Raw genomic sequence first — 21,878 nt, forward strand, 5'->3', positions numbered from 1 at the left:
TAGCAAATTCATCCAACCTAAGGAGGGTGTGCTGAGAACGTCCACTCTGTGGCAGGTCGGTCTGAAACACAGGTAACAACCTAAACTTGTGATTGGCATCTGAAGCAGGGGTGGGGGTGGTTGAGTCTTGTGGGACTTAACTGGAATTTGATGCTGTCCCCAGGTAGACAGCGTTTTGAGTTGAACTGTAGGACACCCCACTGATGTTGGAGAGTTGCTTGGTGGTGGGGGGGACTCCCCCGTTGGAACTGGGTGCAGAAAATCACATTTTCTTTATCTGTTCTGCTGAAAACTTGGCCTCTGCGCTGGTACTGAATCGAAATCTGAGACAGAGTTTTGGGTGAAGTAGAAAAGAATAGCTTTATTGCTTTGCCAGGCAAAGGGGGACACAGTGGGCTCGTGCCCCTCAAAAACTGTATGTCCCAACTTGGATTTGGTGAGGAGTTTTATAGCAAAGTTTCCAGGCCGGGGTTGCTGATAATATTAGGGTGTGTGCAGGGTCTGCCCTCCTTTAATCTGGCCTCAGGTGGTCTCTCCTTAGTGAGCTTCTCAGGTTCCTTTAATGGTCTCAATTGGTCTCTTGATAAACTTCTCTGGTTCCTTTAATCTGGCCTCAGGTGGTCTTCTCTGGAATGAAGAATGCTAACACCTTCCATTTGTTGAGGGTTTTAGTTCTGTGGAGAATTCAAAGATATTGTCATGTGTATCCCTTGAGGCGAACCAGAACCCTGCCCCAAGGCTGACTATTGTTTCTCGGTTGCTTGTACCTTGTCTCTGCATCCCCTCCCTTCCCTGATTAGCAACTGTTGGAATCTCCCCTTTGAAACTCTTGGAAGGTCATGGAGGCTGGAGTCTTTTGCCTACAAACAAGAAATGGGGGACAAAAAGGCTTCCACGCCCAGGAGCCCCACGGGGTCCTGCTCAGTTTCAATTCATTCGTTACATTAATGCAGCAGTTCTCAGACATTTTGGTCTTAAGACCTCTGACACTTTTAAAAACTACTGAGGACCTCAAAGAACTTTTTAAGAATTTTTTGGATTATATTTACCATATTAGACATTAGAATAGAAATTTTAAAATATTTAATTCATTAAAAATAAGCTCATTACATATTAATATAAAGACTTTAAAAATTCTATTCATTTTATTTATTTTGTTTTTGGCTGCATTGGGTCTTCATTGCTGTGCGCTGGCTTTCTGTAGTTGCAGTGGGCGGGGGCTACTCTTCGTTGCAGTGCGCGGGCTTCTCATTGCAGTGGCTTCTCTAGTTGCGGAGCACGGGCTCTAGGCGTCCGGGCTTCGGTAGTTGCTGCACGTGGGCTCAGTAATTGTGGCTCACGGGCTCTAGAGCGCAGGCTTAGTAGTTGTGGCGCACAGGCTTAGTTGCTTTGCGGCATGTGGGATCTTCCCGGACCAGGGCTCGAACCCGTGTCCCCTGCATTGGCAGGCAGATTCTTAACCACTGCACCACCAGGGAAGCCCTGTGAAGACTTTTTTTTTAATGAAAGGTAACTGCTTTCAAAACAAATTTTACATTTTGCCAATACTTTTACTATCTGGCTTAATAGAAAACAGGTGGATCCTCAGCTCTGCTTCTCCATTCAGTCTGTTACAATCTGTTGCTTTGGTTGAAGTAGATAAAGCAAATCCAGCTTCAACAGGTAAATAAATGATTTAAGACAGGACGGTAATTTTCATCACCTTTTCAAATAATTGTGAATATTCTTTTTTGATAAACTCCACTGTATACTCCTAAGAGATTGAGAATGAAAAGTTTTGAACTTATGGACCTTCTGACAAGACCTCAGGTGTCTAGGCTATACTTTGAGAACCATTTCTCCCCATTTCAGAAGCCAGAATCTCAAATCATTCATTCTTCGGAGTCACCAACTCTTCCTCATACCTGAAAACAGGAGCTGCTCTCAGCCCTACCTTCTCAGGACCTTGCCTTGGCCCCCAAAGCTTTAGGCCTGCCCAGCAAGCATGCGGTTATGCTTTGGAGGGAGGTGGCTGGCTGTTCTCCTGCCTCCCAGGCCTATGGAACTGTCCCCGGATTCTTTTTAGAACCACTAGCCGTGGAAATTGCCCTATCGTAGTCCTGCAAACAATACCCTCCTTATTGAGGTCTTGTGGAGATTACATAAGATATCAAATAAGACAGTACTTTGCAGAATACGCAACAAATCACAAGAGAAGCTTCCCTCTGATACAATAGGCTCTCGGTGTTCTGGCAGTCTGTAGCAGGATTAAGGGTTTTTGTTTTGTTTTTTCTGGTGCTGAGTTTCAAAGTGTGATGTTAAGAGTGGAAAACAAAGTTCTGGGAACAAAGGAGCAGATAAGAATCTGGATTTAAGTGTTGTTTCTGATTTCCAAGAATACAAAGAGGCCTAATTGGCCCTTGGGAATTACAAACAAATCAGCCCAAGTTGGCAAGATCTGGAAAACTGCACTGTGGCCCTTGTAAATGTTCTTTAAGATAAATTCTGGCATCTGAAATAGGGAACTGGAACCATCATTTTTCTGTGGAACAGAAACCTTTGGTTGCCTAACCACCCCCTACGCCCAACAGGCCTGATTGGGTATCAGGAACTGCCTCTGTTATCAGCCATGTGCTTCAGAGGAGGCTGCCCCATTGCAGGCTGGACTGGCTGGTGTGGCCACGGGCTTGCCCTGCATCCCGCATATCAGAATGGAGCGTGGGAGGGATGCTGTCTCAGTCCTGTCGAGGTGAAGTTCTTTCTTCCTCTGAAACTTGTCCCATTGGAACGATGCTTGTCGCAACTACAGCTGCTTTGTCTCTGTGAGGGGAGCCAGCCAGGGGATAAAGCTGACAAATCGAGGGTGGATCAGTAGAAAGATGGAAAGAACCTGGGTTCTTGGCTGTGCCTTGAGAGCATGGACGTACCTCAGCCTGGAGCCAGCCTGCCTCCTTGTTTAAGCCTCTTAGGGAGTTGGATTTCCTAGCACTTGCAGCTGAAAGCACCCTCCCCAGTACACTCTCCCTAAAGGAATCCTGTGACCCTCAGGGACACAGCGGGTAGGAGGATAGCCCAGGTGAATGTGGCAGCTGTAACCTGAAGATCTATTGATGGGATCTTTTTCCTCTTTTCTGGCTGTCGTTTGGCCATTTTGTTGTCCTTTTTATTTCTTCTGCAGGTCAAGTTGAAATTCTGAATTGAGTATTTGGTAACTGGTGGAATAGGAGAGCTGAAACATCTGTGGCATTTAAGGCCTGGGGTCTTGGAGATGGAGCCAGGCTTCTCTCCCACACCCTGGGCACACAGGTGGATATCATAGCCTTGTCCCACTGCCGCAAATAACTGATTTACTCGTGTGCTCCGTGAGTTAGACCGCAAACTCCGTCGTCTTTATACTCAGGGACCCTGGTCTATATAGTGTGCCTGCCCCCCGCAATACTGAAGGCTACCAATTATGGAGCATTGATCTATGCCAGGAATTGTACTAATGACTTCATGCATTGTCTTTCTTAAATTTTACAACAAGTACAATAGGTTCTAATATAACCTATATTTTAATGATAAAACAGATTGGAGTGATAAAACCATTTGCTTGAAGTCACACAGCTAATATATGATACAGGTTCAAATACAGGTCTGACTTGAAAATTGTTCTTTTAACTAATATATTCTATGTCCTTGATGCATGTTTGCTGAATACCTGTCATTTAGATGTGTTAGAATAGGAATGAACGTTGTCCCTATCTGTTCCCTCATTTCCCCTTTCCTCTTTGGAAAAATGTATCGAGAGAGAAGGCATATATGCAATTATTTGAATACTGGCTCTTCTCTAGGAATAGGCTTTATCACAGTGTATATAGGTTATGAATGCCTTCAGTGGTAAGTAGTGGAAAGTCTAACAGCAGTTTAAACGAGATAGGGCTTATTTCCCTCATATAATATGCAGTGTGGAGTTAGGCCTTCAGCACTGGTATGTCCAGGATTCTGTCGGCCTTCCATTATAGTTGGCTCTTCATACCACAAAAAGGCTGTTGCAGCTCCAGTCGTCACATCCTAATCCAAGACAGAAGGCAAAAAAACTGAAGGCAGGAGGGCAGTGCCAGCTAAACAGTTCTAGTCCTTTATATCAGGAAAGCAAAAGGTTGTTCAGAGCCACAGGGGAGGCTGAAAAGTAGGAAACAGGATTCTCCAGAAAGGCTTAGACCAATCTTGATCTACCAGTTGAGGCTGACCATACTGTCAGTCAAAACAAAGTTGGAATCTAGTTGCTAAGGAGAAGGCTGCCAACCACACATTTCAGAGAAGTAGAGGCTTTTAGAATTTGAAGAGGTGATAGATCCCCATCTTGCAGATAAGACAGCTGAGACTTAAGAAGAAGTCAGGTGTCTGAGCCAGGACGAAAGAGGGTTTCCTTAGAGTTTACTCTCCCCAGTACACCTCTCCCAGTACACCTCCCTGATACTTCTATAAAGTGTTTGCTTTCAAAGCCCTTTCATATCTCCTACTCAGTTTATCCTTCTCATCCTTTTGAAGGGGGCTGGGAAGGGCAGACCCTTCCCAGTGTCTTGTGAATAGAAGCGACGTCCCAGAGAGAGCTCAGCAACATGCCCAGGATTATACCCTATGTTTGTTGGCCAAAAGGAAATCATAAATCTGCAGGTTGGGCCAGAGTTAATAGACTTCATTCCCGCCCACGATACTGTGATTTTCCCTATGGCCTTCACATTTACACCAGGGCAGGGGCGCTCCCTGCTCAGACACCCTGAGCTTTCAGTTGGGCAGGTCCGGCTGCCTTGGCATGCCAGCAGAAATGTCTCCGGGGATGACTGGGCGGAGCTCAGCCTGCCTGGGGACATTGGGTCCTTCGTTGTCCCCAGGGAGAGAGGACAGCCACCCACTGTGGCTGTGAGAGTGGTGATGAGTAAGGGCCCATAAACGTGAGTCTGAATGTTTATTTCCCGGGTTGATTTGACCCTGTCTTTCAGCTGCAGGGTTCCTGGTCATTCTGATCCCGTTCAGCATGTTCCTGCTGTGATACAGACAGTGGGTCAGGTCACCCTAGTAACAGGGCATCTTGTGCAACTGGAAGAGTGTTTACGTGGTCGAGTCAGTTACTCTCCGTTTTCTGAATGGGGGTCCTTTCATTACCTTGGAAAAGGAGAGATTTTTTTCTTTAGCTAGGAGAGTCTATATAGTGGGATTTTACCGATAAAAATAGTAATTATAGCAGAATCATCGTTACAGTGTTTAAAATACGTGAATACTTGATAAATTCATTGACACATTTCCCTTTCTGCCGTATGAACGTCTTTATCAGCCTTGAGGACCTTAGCTTGTTTCCGCTGATTTTGTGGGCTCTGTAGTTTTGCAAACTCACTAAGTCTCTATTTGGCTTTAGGGCATTTACAGCCAAGACTGTTGTGAATGGCTGTGTTGCGTTTGTTCTCTGTGACCTCTGAGGGATAAGCGTGCCAAGGATAATAACACCAGGAAGACTTATGTGAACGCCCATGAGAAGGAGGGTCTGGAGGGCCCTCCTGTTTAGTCACAGCTCCGTCCTTTGCAGTCGCATTGTCAGGCCCTGGACTGGGATTGGTATCAGGCTGCTCTTACTGTCTTGGTTTCCAGTCTTCTGGTCTTTAAAAATTTCACTAAGGACAGTCTGCTACTGTTTCTTCCCTTCAGTGCATAAAAAAATACTGGGCATTTGTTTTTCTTCCAGTGCATATTGCATTTAGGAAGGTCATGCAGTTATAGAATAGATACGATATTACCTTGAAGAGGAATTAAGTAGCCCGTGGCTGATGTATGGTAAATAAAACTGCCTACAGGGTGAGCATGTTTAAGGCGGTTTAAAACAGGCCGAGAGGTAACTTGCCAAAGTTTGAAAACTGCAACTTTCAATTTGGCACTATAATGCCAATAGCAAACCCAGCCTTTAAAAATAAATTTAATCCCAGTCGTGTCTTCACATCAGGTGAGGCCAGACCTACCTGTTGAGTGGCAGATTAATGTAGGTCTTATTCAGCTGACTGTACAGGCTGGGAGAGGGAAAGTGTAGAGTCTATAATGTGTTTAAAGCAGGCAGCTAATAAGGAACCAAACTAACCTTTTTTGACTTTCACCCAAGGCTTATTTTTTTAAAAGTGCTTGCAGTGCTGAATGTATTGGGATATTCAGTTGTTGAAATACCACAAACATATTATTGCTGGGAGAAGTTGCTGCTTATGGGAAAATAAAATTTAACATCACTGTTCTCTGTCTGATGCTTATTGTCAAAATGAATTGCTTGAAGGGAGTCGTCTCTGTACGTGGAATGCTGAAAGTGATTCTCAATGCCTGTGGAGAAAAGAGCTGCAGCGCTTTAAACAGGGGACAGAGACTGTAACTTCAAAATATAACAGGTTTCATTCTGCCCCCCGCCAGCTTTATTGAGGTATAATTGACAAATAAGATTGTATATATTTAAGGTGTATAGTGTATTGATTTGATATATGTATACATTGTGAAATGATTACCGTAATCAAGTTAATCAGCACATCCAACACCTCACATAGTTTGTGTGTGTATGGTGAGAACACTTAAGATCTACTCTCTTAGCAAAATTCAAGTATACAAGATTCACGGATACAGTACAGTATTACTGATTATAGTCACTAAGCTGTTCATTAGATCCCCAGAACTAATCCATCTCATAACTGAAAGTTTGTACCCTGTGGCCAGCGTCTCCCTATTCGCCCGCCCTCCAGCCTTTGGCAACCACCATTCTACTCCCTCTTTCTCTAAGCTTGACTTGTTTTAGATTTCACATATAAGTGTGTGTGCTCATGCAGTATTTGTCTTTCTGCCTCTGGCTTATCTCATTTAGCACAGTGCCTTGTAGATTCACCAATGTTGTTGCAAATGACAGGATTTCCTTCCTCTTTATGGCTGAATAATATTCCATTGTGTGTGGTTCTCTCTGTAGCTAGATAGGTATCACCTTTTCTTTATCCATTCATCTGTTGATGAACACTTAAGTTGTTTCCATAACTTGGCTATTGTGAATAAAGCAGCAATGAACATGGGAATGTGGATATTTCTTTTAGATACTGATTTCATTTGGATATATACCCAGACAAGGGATTGCTGGACCATATGGTAATTCCATATGTAATTTTTTGAGGAATCTCCCTACTGTTTTCCATAGTGGCTGCACCAATTTACATCCCCACTAACAGTGCACAGGGTTTCCTTTTCTCCACATCCTTGCTAAAGCTCATCTTTATTCAGACAGAAACAATTCTTGGTGGTACTTGTCCTGAGAGAAGTGGGGATTATTGCACTGGCTTTCTTGTGCTGCTGGGTTGTTTTAGGGGAGAACATAAGACAACTGGATGATTAATATTTTTTATTACTTTGGTTAATTTCCAGGAAGGTCTGTGTTTGTTTCCGCCTTGTAGATGCCTTTCCCTTCCCCTTTTAGTTCCTGTTCCCTAATGATGCAGAGGCAACTTGTTGCTATGGAAAGAGTGTAGGCTTTTGTGTCACACAGTCCTTACATTTGAATCTGGACTCATCCATTTACCAGCTCTGTCCGTGGCTACTTGGCTCTGGGAGCTTCCATGTCTTGAACTGTAAGATGGACTTGATAATGTCCACTGCCCCATTTCTCATGAGGATTAAACGAGGTAACATAATGAGAAAGTTCCTAGTTCACAGCCTCTTCCATTGGATGGGCTCATCACTCCTCTTCCTTTCCATACCTTCTTCTGTACAACAGAGACCAAAGTGTTCCTAGTTTTTCCTCAGTTTTAACAGTAGGGTTCAGCTTATAACAGCACCTAATGCTTTACAGTAGTTATGTGACATGGGACAATTTACTTCCTGTCTCTGAGCCTGTTAGCTCATTGATGGCATGGAAATAATTACCTATTACATAGTGCTGTAAGTGCTAAATGAAACGAGATCATGTATCTATGCCAAGTCATAATGTCTGGCACAGAGTGGGCACTCAGTGACCAATTGGTATTAATACTGTATGGGCATATCTTGAAGGCAGCCTTCTTTCTGCCATCTTCTTGAGCACCACAGCTTCCTCTGACTTTTCCTTTGCTGGCATCATTTTTTCTCTCCACTCACTGACTGGAGGGATTTTTCTAAGCTCTGTCCTTCTGTTTTACATCTTTTACTTTTCCTTGGAAGTTTCATCCACTTCCGAGGCTTCAGCTACCACTTTTAGATGGCTACTGTCTACATTTTTTCTGAGCTCCAGATGGGTACATCCAGTTTTCTGTTTGTTAGTACTTGGATGCCCAAAGGAATCTTGAACTCAAAATATACAAAAGTGTAGTTATTATTCTTCCCACTTCCTTCCTCAAAACTTTTTCCAGTAGGTCCTCTCTACTCTACTTCTGTGCTATCTCTAGGTTCTGTTTCCTCCTTTCCATTTTTTAATACAGGCCCAAGTACATTGTACTTTCAGGACTATATCCCTATAGCAGAGGGCAGTTCCTTCTTCTAGATCTTCCCGCTGCCGGTAAATAATATCGACAACAAAACTATAATAACAAGACAGTGTGACCAGTAAGAAAAAGTACCTTGACAACAATCATTTGTTGGGCGTACAAGATGTTAGGCACTATCATACCACCCTAAGCCCTGGGTGAGGTGGGACCCTGCCCTGGGCTCATGTTGTAGAGGCCCCGTTCTCCTTCTCCTCGGGGCTAAGGGAACATTCCCACCCAGAGCCCACCCTGCACCCTCAGCTCATGCTCTGAGTACTTGAGACTTAAGAGTTCCCTACTTAGATTATGCTGAGCCTCCTTCTAGAAACAGCATGTGGGCCCTTTCCCCACCTCTATCTTTGGGAATGTGCATCTCTAGGCTTGAGGCCTGGCCACAGGGCAGCTGTTTGCATGGGTTGTGGTCTGAGATTTGCCTGAAGTCTGGGATGTCCATACCTGTGCCAACGAGACCTCTCCTGGGGCAGGACAGATCCAGGGGTTGGAAGAGAAGGGGGTTGGCCCAGGCATCTTCAGGAGTGCTGAGAAGGTTAGGCTGGGAATCAGCAGTGTTTCTAATGTAGCGTCCTATCAATCATTGCAATACTTCTCAAGGTAGATAATGTTACTTCTGTATTTTGAGATGAATAAAACGAGACTTGAAGAGGTTGAAAACTTAGTGCACAGGTTGTAATTGGCAGAGCCTAAATTTGACCCAGATTAGTTTGACTCCAAAATTTTTTTCCATGATATTTGTACTTTTTATCCATTTCCCACATTGTAGCCAGAGTTCCATTTTGTATAGAAAATGTCTGAGATCACCTTATTCCCTTGATTAAAAATCTTTTATTAGCTCTTCATTTTCAATTGGCTAAAGGCCAGTCTCTCTGGCCTCGCATGTGAGACCCTTCAAAACCTGGTTCAAATCCACTTTGTCAAACTCATTTCTCACCAGTCTTCCCACCGTGACTTATTGGGTCATAACTGTACTTGGGCTGTTCCATGAATCCGCGCTGCGTTTGCGCTCACAGTCTCAGCTGGGTATGTCCTTTCCCTCTTCCTCACCTGGCTGACCATGTCCCATACTGTCCCCTCCTTTTTCAGGGCCAAATGAGTATCACCTTGTGCATGAAGACATTTGAATTTTTCCAGATAGGCTCTCTCCTGCCCCTATTATATACTTCTGTAGTTGTGTATACCTTAATACAAGTGCTTATGACTTTGTACCTGTGTTATCTCCCTTAGACAGTGGGTTCCTTGTAGACAGGAACTCTGTCTCATTCATCATTATGCCTAATACTTCATACAGAGCCTGGATGTCTAGTAGGCTACATAAATATTAAAATAAAAAATCTTTTTATTACTGAACAACTTACATACTTCTCAAAGATAGATTATTAGCCACTGAGGAATACAAATTTGAGTTCTGACATTTGTGTTGATTTGCTAATAGACTGGTTTTACAGGCGTTTTGACATCGTAACTGGAAATTTCTGTCTCACAGAAAAATGTAACTTTACATTTAATCCTACCATTTTGCTGTCATGACATTTAAGTGGTGAGAAGTCATTATACTAAATGTATACACACCATTTGTGAGCTTTAATAGGCCAGTGAGTTCTGAATAGAATGTAAAGAAATCAGTTTTGTCTCAAAGGGATTAGTTTTTTTTTTTTTTTTAACATGGTCACTGATTCTTTGACACACCTCTAACTGAGAGATGGGGTCTGTATCCCCTCTCTTTGAGTCTGGTTGGGCTTGTGACTATATGACAGAAGTGATTTTTTTTTTTTTTTTTAGATGTTGGGGGTAGGTGTTTAGTAATTTATTTATTTATTTTTGCTGTGTTAGGTCTTCGTTTCTGTGTGAGGGCTTTCTCTAGTTGTGGCAAGCTGGGGCCGCTCTTCATCGCGGTGTGCGGGCCTCTCACTATCGCGGCCTCTCTTGTTGCGGAGCACAGGCTCCAGACGCGCAGGCTCAGTAATTGAGGCTCATGGGCCTAGTTGCTCCGTGGCATGTGGGATCTTCCCAGACCAGGGCTTGAACCCGTGTCCCCTGCATTAGCAGGCAGATTCTCAACCACTGCGCCACCAGGGAAGCCCTAGTTTTTGTTTTTTAAGTTACCTGTTTTTGGTTATATAGGTGTTTCTGAATGATGTTTATTGCATAGACTTACTGTTTTTCAAGAGGTAACTACCATTTGCATAAAGTTATCAGCACATAAAAAAGATGATGTTGTGGTATGGCTCATTTTCTCTTCTTCCCTAAGATTTGAGTATTAGAGTTAGAAATCTTATTTGTTCTAGTGCTTTCTCCCTAATTGCCCCTCCGCAACAGAGATTCTGGGCAGAGTGTTGCCTCTAGATTGCCTGTCAGAGCATTTTCATCATGAAAAAAATCAGTAAGTAACAAAATGCCTGTGGTTCCATGTTAGAGGGCAGGGCAGTTCCCATAGGCATGTTTCATTCTGTTAGCATGTTCACACTGTAAACCTGAAACCTTAATTGGAAGAAAACATGCCATAGAAAGAAGCAAAATTAATTTAAGCATACTGATTTTAGATACATGTGACTTTGGTAATTTATATCAATACTTGAGGGTCATAAGCAAGCCTGTTTTCAGCCACAAAGGTTTTGGGGAGAAGAAAGAATTCAGTAAGTGTTTGAAAGATGCTAAGGAAATGTCTTTGGGGAAAGAGAAACTATTCCAGGAATATTTCCCAGCTTTTGATAAAGTGGGAAGGGTAGTAACTTGATGAAGAGATGAAGTTGGCACAGAGGAAATTCAGACAGGATGAGATTGAAGCCGTTACTGGAAACACGGCCTTTGAGGATTCTAGGTGAAAGCTTTGAAGGAAAGGGGGTGTGTGTTTATGCACATGCAGGAGAGGGCTAGCCTCCTTTCTTCTCTATCTCTAAAGGTAATATATTTTATTATTGAAAGATTTTAAAATGTTGAAACATGTAAATAATAAAACCAAAACCATCCATGTTCCCAAAAGACTGAGATATAGTCCAGAGGGGTTTTGAGGAATTTCTTTCCAGCCTCAGTCCCTTTTTCCTCCACTCACTTGTGTGTATATAACTTTTTAATTCAAGTGTAGGACCATGGTGTGGTATATTTTCTACATTGTATTCTCATTTTAAATTTCTTCGACATAACATTTTCAAAGCATTCTCCTGTGTTAATAAAAACTTTTCAAGATACTTTAAATTATTGTATGTTATTCCATTTCAGAGATGTACCAGAATTTATTTAACCTTATTTACATTATAAATAAAACTACAGATAAATCTCTGCACGTGATACTTTGCTATATCTCTGATGATTTCTTTAGAAAAGGTTCATACAATAGAAAATCCTAGGTCAAAGCATACTAATATTTTTAAGCTCTTGAGATACATTGACAAATTGTTTTTGATGACAGCATTAAAGAGTAAAATCTTTCCATGGTGCCACAGGAAGTGGTTATGTGAGGAACTGATAAGTGTGTGGATGGAGGTGAGGAGGGGTTTATAAGTGGAAAAATGTAAAAGTTCATGCGTGAATGATTGATGTGGGAGATAAAGTGAGGAAGTGTAAGGATGGATTGATGATGGACAGAAAGGAGTTTCTTTGTGAAGGGTGCTTCACGGTCTTGCTGTGTGTGAAATGCTTAACCAGGTCTTGGAACAGGTGTGAGAGTGACAAATGGTAACCATTCACGTCACATGCTGTTAAGGAGCTTGAGTTCAGGGGTCCAGCGCTGCTCCAGCCCTTGTCCAGGAGTGACTGGTCCTCTCTCCCTTTCACCTCCCTCATCAGTAAATGTCGATAACATTCGTCCTTCCTCGTTGGGTTGGTGTGCAGCTTAGATGACATTGTGTGCCTAGGCCCTTAGCCTGGTGTGTGGCACACTAAGGCTTTAACAATCGGCACTTCTGTGACATCCGCTGTCACTCTCCCTTGTATCAGTTAGTAATCCTCTGGTTGAAAGTGACAGAACATTCCATCCAAAGAGAAACGCCAGTATGTTGTGTCCAACACAGAGTGTTGTATGCAATGGAATGGGAATGCCACTTGATTTGGTCTTTTTTTTTTTTTTAACCGGACTTGTTTATTTTTATAAGCTCAACCAATCTTTAAATGGCCTTTATGTTAACACTTCTTAGGCATTTTCCACTTATTTATTTGTTCGTTTGTTTACTTATTCATACATTCAGAAGGTGAATGTACACATTTACACTTGTCCCTATCTTGAAAAGGAATGATATCTGTTTTCCTCTGTTCTTTTTTTTTTTTTTTTGCGGTACGCGGGCCTCTCACTGTTCTGGCCTCTCCCGTTGTGGAGCGCAGGCTCCAGACGCGCAGGCTCAGCAGCCATGGCTCACGGGCCCAGCCGCTCCGTGGCATGTGGTATCTTCCCGGACCGGGGCACGAACCCGTGTCCCCTGCATTGTCAGGCGGACTCTCAACCACTGCGCCACCAGGGAAGCCCTTCCTCTGTTCTTTACTCAGTGCCATGTGCAGTGCCCCAGACATAATAGATGCTCAGTAGTTGTTAAAAAAAAATCAGGAACAACCTTCTTATGATTAATATGGACTTTATTTTCTCTTTTTTTGTCCTCTAGGGGGGAAATAAAATAAGAAAACCTTTAGTGTTTTTCCCCCGATTACATAGAATTTATGTCTTTTGGTAGAAGTAGTAGTATTGATAATTCTAGATTGCAGGTGAAAATACCAAGCCACCTTTAATTTTTTTCAAAGATAAATAAGCTATGGGGATATAATATACAGCATGGTGACTATAACAATACTACATTATATATTTGAAAGTTGCTAAGACAATAGAACTTCAAAGTTCTCATCACAAGAAAAAAAATTGTAACTGTGAGGTGATCCTTGTTAACTAAACGTATGGGGGTCGTTATTTTGCAATATAAACGTATCAAATCATTTTGTTGTACACTTTAAACTTCTACAATGTTATATGTAACTTACATGTCTCAATAAGTCATTGGAAAAAATTTTTTTCAAAATGAAAAAAAATTTACTCTTATAAATTAGCTTCTTGACCTATTGTGTTTTATATTTTTTAAGTATTGCAAGAATATTAAAATGAAAAAGATAAACCCATTTCCCTATTACAGTAGTATACCAAAATGTTTTCATATTTATGTTGCTTTCTATTCTTTTACGGCTTGTTTTTTAATTACACATGTCAAATAGCAAAGATAAAAATCTAGATAGTATTTACAAATTTTCAGGTGATTGCTAACCTACTAAATTGTCTGCAGTTGTCCTCTCAGTACAAAAACCTATTAGCATAGTGAGGCCCATCAGGTAAATGGAGGTTTACTTTATAAACAAGAAGTGTACATATAATTACTAAAAAGGACACTTGGACTGTTGATGTAAGTGCCAAGAAGAAAATGAGTTCCATATTTAATATTTTCTGTGTGTATGTGCAGATTCACTCACCTTTTTGAGCTGAACAGGAGAAGAAAATACTGTGATGTTAACTTGTGAGGAGCCAGTGACTTTGTGGCTTTTTGAATATTTTCTTCAGATTATATCAGTATATTCTAGAGTTATTATATAAAAATTAATACAAATAGAAAGTATAAATAGAAAGAAAATGAAAGATCCCCCATGCCACTCTCTGGACATACCCATGGTCAGCATTCAGCCCAGCTCTCTTCTTAGGTAGTGCCCTCATTGATTTTCATTGTTGTGTGTCTCTCTGTACTGTTTGGATTTTGTAATGTACATGTATGCCTTTTATAATGAAATATAATAAAAGTATATTTTGAGGGAAAATATGAGCATAACCATATTATATTATTTAGGATTCTTTTCTAAAAAATTTTTATTGAAATATAGTTGATTTACAATGTCGTGTTAGTTTCAGGTACACAGCAAAGTGATTCGGTTATACATATATATGTATATCCTTTTTCAGATTCTTTCTCCTTACAGGTTATTACAAGATATTGAGTATAGTTTCCTGTGCTGTACAGTAGGACCTTGTTGGTTATCTATTTAGGATTCTTTTTTAACAAAGTGAATCATGTAAAATGGTGAATATTCAACCCTTTCTGATGTACAGAAAATGGCAGTTTCATATGTTCTACTTAATAGTCGCAGTAGGCTTGCTAAGACATCTCGAAATCCTGCAGGAGAAATGGAATTTTATGTTGTTCACAGTTGTATCCCTAGGACCTAGAACAGTTCCTGAAGGATGAACCTAATCTTTGTTGCGAAATATAGAGGTTACTGATGAAGATAATTTCATAAAAACAGGAGTGAAAATAGAAAGAAATGGAAACATTTTAACTGCACTGCAGAGAAAATCAATTAAGGAAACAATTCAGTTCCAGTTGGCTCAGTGAATTGGCTCTGGCGAAAGCTTAGTCCATGAAAATTCATCAGTGTTGATGCAAACTGTTTAAACATCGGTATTCATAAACACAAATAATATCCCAAGTGTCACAACAAGGGGCTGAAAAACCTTCTATACTCAAACTAGGAAAGGTCATGATTACTAGGAAAAGTGATGGCTGTCCTTGGACCCAGCAGCTAGATCCAAAGCTGCATTTATCCCATTCATCCAAACTGTATATACCTTTCCATAACTACATTCATAACTGCATTCCAACTGTCAAATGTAACACATTTCTTCATGAACGACCCCTCACAGTAAGATAATTTACATTACTTATTTGATGTCTGTCCCCATTCTTTTAAACGGGTGGACATCTGAATTGCTGTTTGTAAAGCAGGGTGCTATATGCCACAGTTGGTGGGGAGCTGCCGGCTGGCGGAGGCCAGAGAACGGGTTTTGAAGACAGATGGTCTAAATTTAAACCACAGCTCTGTCATTTACAAACATGTGGCCTTGGACAGGTAATCTAGTCTCTCTTAGTTTCTTCTGTCAACAGTTAAATCTCTACATAATAAAATAGTAAATATGACGGTGTGAACACGGTACTTGGGACATACAGGCCGCGGATATGCAATCAGAGCCATGGTTATTATGTGAAGGAATCTGGACAGTTACTGAATAAACGGCTTAGATCATAGAATCCTAGAAGTATACAGCATAAGCAGACCTCAGAAATCTAAGGTATCTTTGTGCTTCGTCCCATGTAGTGCATCAAAGAGGAAGCAACTTAAAATTCAGAAACAGGTTTGGTTTTACATGAAGTTCATTTTTGTGCTCATTATTGAAAGGTAATTTTTGGTACATCCTATCTGTTCCCCCATTCACCCATTTTAATATCCCTTTGTCCATTGTTATCTTCCAGCCCAATAAAGCTTGTCTGTGAACCATGACAACACAGTTAAGGAGAGAGACTCAGTCTCCTTGACACAACCAGACACTGTCACGGGATGATGTCTTCCTCATGCATGTGCAGAGCTGCTAATTATTCTTCTTTAAGAAATAATGACATGCCAAGGCATGAAACCCGGGGCCACTGTCCACATTTAATTAGGCAAGAGTGATCTTGCACATGCTCGTGCATAAAAAATAATCGCTTGATGTAACTGAATGTTGGTTTTGGTATGCCCTTTCCCCAATTAGGCATCATCTAGCAAGATCAAAAGATGATTTATTCCAAGACGGTCTGTGCAGAGGGGACTGAGTGTGTGCCACGTTGCATCTTCATTATAAATTTCATCCTGAGACTCAATTAACAGGCCTGTTATTCTCTTTTATTAAAATCACTTTAAAAAATTAAGGCAGCAGGGTTTTTATGGTACCACAGAGCAAGCAGTGAAATCAATTGTGCCCCACGTGTGTTCGTTTCATGTCGAAGTCGTGATCTGAGGCTCATGACACTCATCTAGGGGCCTGCTGGGGCTGAGGCGCTGAGAGACATTGGATCCTGAGGAGGGTTAGTCGTCCCTCTCACCTCCTACACACACACAGCCACACGCACACACACAGCCACACGCACACACACAGCCACACACACACACACAGCCACACGCACACACAGCCACGCACACGCACACAGCCACACACACATGCACACACGGCCACACGCACACAGCCACACGCACACACACAGCCACGCACACGCACACACGGCCACACGCACACAGCCACACACACACACACACACAGCCACCTCTCTGCTTTAGGGCTCAGTGTAATATCACTTCAAAGCTTTTCATCCTAGTGGAACCTTGAGCCCAGCCAGGGAACATGGCCCACTTCTCTTACACAGACACGGAGGTTTCTGCCATGTTGGGCAGGTCCTTTCTCCGGAAAGCAGGGGCTCTTAACTTGGGATCTATGTGGAGTTAGGGCTTGAGGGGGCCTGTGAATCCCCTGAAATTACTTGCATGCTCCTCTAGGAAGATATTTTTGTGTTCATGATCCCAAAAAGCTTAAGAAACAGAACAATTCTAGCTTTGCTCTGATCTTTTGACACCAAAGCGTGTTGGAAGAAACTTGGTCTTGGGAGTGAGACGGATTTCCATTTGAATTGTCTCCGATAGATTTTAGCCGTGTAACATTGGGCAGGCTGTGAACCCTCTCTGAATCTCCATTTTCTCAACTGTAGAACAAGGGTAAGAATGCCTATTTTAAGGTTACAGTGACTGGTAGACTAAATAGCGAAATAACAAGTAATTTTTATTCCCTTTTCATCCCATGAATAAAATGAAAGCAAGTATCTGTTCTGTCTTGTTCCGTGTTGGGTCTTTGCAAGCATCCATGACGGTCCCTTGCACACAGCAGGCACTCAAGTGTTGGTTGGATGGATAGTTGGGTGGCTGGAGTGCCTTGGTGTAGTACCCAGATGAAGTCTGTCAGTCTGCTTCCTCGAAGCACTGATTTTCTAAGAGAAATCTGTCTTGCTAAGACCCTCCCAGGACATGTGCTCTATGTCCTTTGCAAAATCTTTCTGGATACTATGACAAGATGAGATAGACCTTGTTATCCTGTAGTGAAAATCATGGTCTTTACTGGGCCTTTGTCTATATCAGGGCTGGGCAACTAGCCTGTAGGCCAAATCTGGCATGTTGCCTGTTTTTGTAAATAAAGTCTTCTGGTTTTTTTAAATGAATTTATTTATTCATTTATTTAGTTTTGGCTGTGTTGGGTCTTTGTTGCTGAGCACGGGCTTCTCATTGCGGTGGCTTCTCTTGCTGCGGAGCACAGGCTCTGGGTGCACGGACTTCAGTAGTTGTGGCACGTGGGCTCAGTAGTTGTGGCTCATGGGCTCTAGAGCGCCAGCTCAGTAGTTGTGGCACATGGGCTTAGTTGCTCCACAGCATGTGGGATCTTCTTGGACCAGGGCTTGAACTTGTGTCCCCTGCTCTGGCAGGCGGATTCTTAACCACTGTGCCACCAGGGAAGTCCTGTAAATAAAGTTTTATTGGAATGTAGCCAGGCTCATTGATTTACATGTTGTCTCTGACTGCTTTTGTGCTATAGCAGCGTTGAGCACAGAGACCGTATGGTCTTCAAAGCCTAAAATATTTTTTGTCTACCTCTTTATGGAAAAAGTTTTCCAACCCCTGATATATATTTTCTGTACTCTTTACTATAACCCTGCAGGACTGGTCTTAAGATGCTCTTGTAATGGATTGGGAAGCTAAGATTTTTTTTTAAATGTTTATTTATTTGGCTGTGTTGGGTCTTTGTTGCTGCGCTTAGGCTTTCTTTAGTTGTGGAGAGCTGGGGCTACTCTTTGTTGCGGTGCGGTGGCTTCTCTTGTTGCGGAGCACGGGCTGTAGGCGCACAGGCTTCAGTAGTTGTGGCACACGGGCTCAGTAGTTGTGGCTTGTGGGCTCTAGAGTGCAGGCTCAGTAGTTGTGGCACATGGGCTTAGTTGCTCCGCGGCATGTGGGATCTTCCCAGCCCAGGGATCAAACCCGTGTCCCCTGCATTGGCAGGCAGATTCTTAACCCCACTGCGCCTCCAGGGAAGTCCAGGAAGCTAAGATTCAACAGAGTTAAGTATATTAACTGAGATTGAACAATTTATAATTGTTCGGGTTTGAATCCAGGTCTGTGTGATTCCACGGCCCATAGTCCTTCCACTAAATGGTGATACCTTGCAATTAAACCCAAACCTAGCTGAACCAATTACATCTTCCAGTCCTTCCTGGTGACCACGGCTGGCATGGGGAACAGTTCAATGATGTCCCCTGGAATCGTGGTGGGACCTGGTAGTCCTGGCATTTGTCAGCCATCTGTTTCCGGTCTGCAATAGAAATTGTGTGAATGTAGAAGTAGGTAAGGGAGTGGAATGAGGATTTCAAGGACTGGTACTGTCAACGGCAGAGCAGTGTGAGCATGCTGTTGTTTATCTGCAAACATAATGCTGCTCCCTAAGGGTCCGGGGGTTCAGCATTCCAGGAAGGTCCTTGTTGCTGCTGAATGCGGCATCCACTCTCGTTTGGTGCCTTGGATGAGAAATGGTTAATACGTGTACGTTTTCAGCACACAGCCACTCAACAGAGAACTTCACTGGCCCAGGCTATGAGGCTGTTAAGAGTTTGGGACATCGACACTTGCTCACTACCAGCATGCCCTCATTGGCTGAGCTGACTCCAAAAACTGGAGATGAAAGTTCTTTCACAGTGAATTAAGCCTGGTGGAAATTTGATTGTTTCAAGGGTTTCCAGATGAAGTTCTATGGCTCTTCTGTTAATTCCTCCATCAGCCCATTATTGCTAATTCTCACTTGACTTTCACCCTTCCAATTAATTTTTCTAAGCTTGTAAACTGGTTATGATTAAATAAAAGAATCAAAATTGGGAAAATTAGCTATTCCTGCTTTAACTGACTGCATAGCAGTGTTTGCCTTGAAACTGAGAGGAACTGACGATAACCGTAACAGCGACAAAATTATAGCTACCCAACTGGAAGTAACACAGTTGGGTAATTTATCCACCTGTCAAAGGATGTACTAATGAAAAATGGCTGTAGTGTGAATCAATTTTCATATAAAAGTGGGGTGTTGTAACTTGGGGATAGAAGAATTAGGAGGGCTTAATGCTCTTTCCGATAGTCTGGTTTTGTTCTTTGTGGCCAGCGTTAGGGGGAGTGTCTGGTACTCTCTCAATCTGTCATGGAGCTGCTGATGGAGGATTCCATGGAAAAGCTGCAGGTGCACAGGAAGGAATCAGAGCTATAATTAACTTTCTGTTTCACTGTGTTCTGCAACAGTGACCCTTGTTCCTCCAACGACTACTGTAGTCTTACCCTGTGGCTTTCCTACTCTCTAAAGTCGATGAATCTTTCCGTTTATGCTGAAAATATAAAACAGATAAAAATGGGGCTGCTCTGGTTTAAGTGAGGGTGGAGGAACCTGGTGAAACGAAGTAACATTTCATTTGTTGTGCCAGTGTAACTCTGTGGGGAAATAATGGGTTGATTAAAATTCTTGATCTATTGTTTAATTATTCAGAGTGAATGCTTCTTACCGAAAAATAGATTTCTCTTTGTAGCCTTTTTGGTTTATTCCTAACATATTTTAGGGCCGAGTTATGTTTTTCTTAAGCTTCAAAATACACATAGTTCTCAAGCCATTTTTTTTGTCTTTCATTTGACGCCAGGTACTTCTCATGGATCAAAGCTGTTGATGGTTTGTTTGTATTTCTGTCTTGGAAACATGTTTATATGGAATCTAAAAAAAAAGAAATGGTTCTGAAGAACCTGGGGGCAGGACAGGAATAAAGCCGGGGACATAGAGAACGGACTAGAGGCACGGGGAGGGGGAAGGATAAGCTGGGACGAAGTGAGAGTGGCATGGACTTATATACACTACCAAATGTAAAATAGATAGCTAGTGGGAAGCAGCTGCATAGCACAGGGAGATCAGCTCGGTGCTTTGTGACCACCTAGAGGGCTGGGATGGGGAGGGTGGGAGGGAGATGCAAGAGGGAGGGGATATGGGGATATGTGTATATGTATAGCTGATTCACTTTGTTCTACAGCAGAAACTAACACACCATGTAAAGCAATTTTACTCCAATAAAGATGTTAAAAAAAAAAAAAGAATCCATCACAGGGACTTCCCTGGTGGTACAGTGGTTAAGAATCCGCCTGCCAATGCAGGGGAAATGGGTTCAATCCCTGGTCCAGGAAGATTCCACATGCTGTGGAGCAACTAAGCCTGTGCTCCACAACTACTGAGCCTGCGCTTTAGAGTCTGTGAGCCACAACTACAGAGCCCGTATGCCACAACTACTAAGCCCACGTGCCACAACTACTGAACCCCGCGTGCTCTAGGGCCTACGTGTGGAAACTACTCAGCCTGTGGGCTGCAACTACTGAAGCCCTCCCACCTAGGGCCTGTGCTCCGTGACAAGAGAAGCCACTTCAATGAGAAGCCCCCTCTCGCCACAACTAGAGAAAGCCTGAGCAGCAACAAAGACCCAGCGCAGCCAAAAATAAAATAAATAAAAAAATAAAAATAATCCGTCACAAAATTTAGGTCTCCCTGAGGGAGACTAAAGGGCAAATTCATAAACTATAAGTGATTATTGAACAGTTTGAATTGGGGAAGAAATTGACAAGTGCATCAAATTTCAGTTTATATCCATGAGGCAGAGTAGTGGTGGTGATGCCCTCATTTGCCAGGTCGGGGAGAGGAATGAGCAAGGCATAGAAATCTAAATAAACAGTGTTTTCTAGAGTTATACACCCCAGGTGTACTGAGTACAGGCAATTATATTACTTCTGGAAAGAGCAGGGCGTGTTCATGGACTGGGAAGGGACTTACCATGTGATGATTAGTTCACCAAAACAATTGTTTGAGAGTACTTGTGTATGTTATCTCTGTAGCCATCCTAAGAAAGTGAGCTGCTGATATGCTGTTTTTTTTTTTTGGTCGCACAGCGCGGCTTGAGGAATCTTAGTTCCCCGACCAGGGATCGAACCCCCTGCAGTGGAAGTGTGGAGTCCTAACCGCTGGACCGCCAGGGAATTCCCATGATATGCTATGATTTCTGCAGAGCCTTTTTTTTTTTTGGCTGTGTTTTTAAAAATCCATGTGCAGTTTCATTATTGGTCATAGTTTTGTGTACGTGTGTGGCGGCATTTGGGGGTGGGTGTACATAAGGCTTGGATCACTTGACTGCCAGCGTTGCTGAGCTCACATGTTGTCCTTATTTATGTGTTTGCCAGGGAGAAATGCCTGCTGCCTCTCCAGTTGGCTTTGGAATCCAAGAATGTGAAGCTGGCCCAACATGCCTTGGCAGGGATACAGGTATGGCTCTGAGTGCAACAGGATGACAGAAATTGACAGACCACTTTGGCGTTGAAAGAGCAAATAGTTAACATTCTAAATACTAGCTGTTTAAAGACCCAGACAAAAATTTGATTGAACTGAGTAATAACCAGAGAAGATAACAGGATTTTCTTGTATTTACCAGCATTTCTCTGTGTACAGCATTATCTTGCTAAACATTTGTT

At 42.5% G+C, this 21,878-nt stretch overlaps 1 protein-coding gene across 1 annotated transcript in view; it reads left to right on the forward strand.

The window, feature by feature from the left end:
• Positions 1 to 21,878, forward strand: part of ARFGEF3 (ARFGEF family member 3) — a 184,255-nt gene that overhangs the window by 22,545 nt on the left and 139,832 nt on the right. Inside the window, exon 3 of the mRNA XM_079938734.1 lies at positions 21,591 to 21,672. Coding sequence (XP_079794860.1) covers positions 21,591 to 21,672 — 82 coding nt within the window. The remainder of the gene's footprint in view (positions 1 to 21,590; positions 21,673 to 21,878) is intronic.

The sequence above is a fragment of the Stenella coeruleoalba genome (assembly GCF_951394435.1).
Source record: "Stenella coeruleoalba genome assembly, chromosome: 12".
Classification (NCBI taxonomy): Eukaryota; Metazoa; Chordata; class Mammalia; order Artiodactyla; family Delphinidae; genus Stenella; species Stenella coeruleoalba.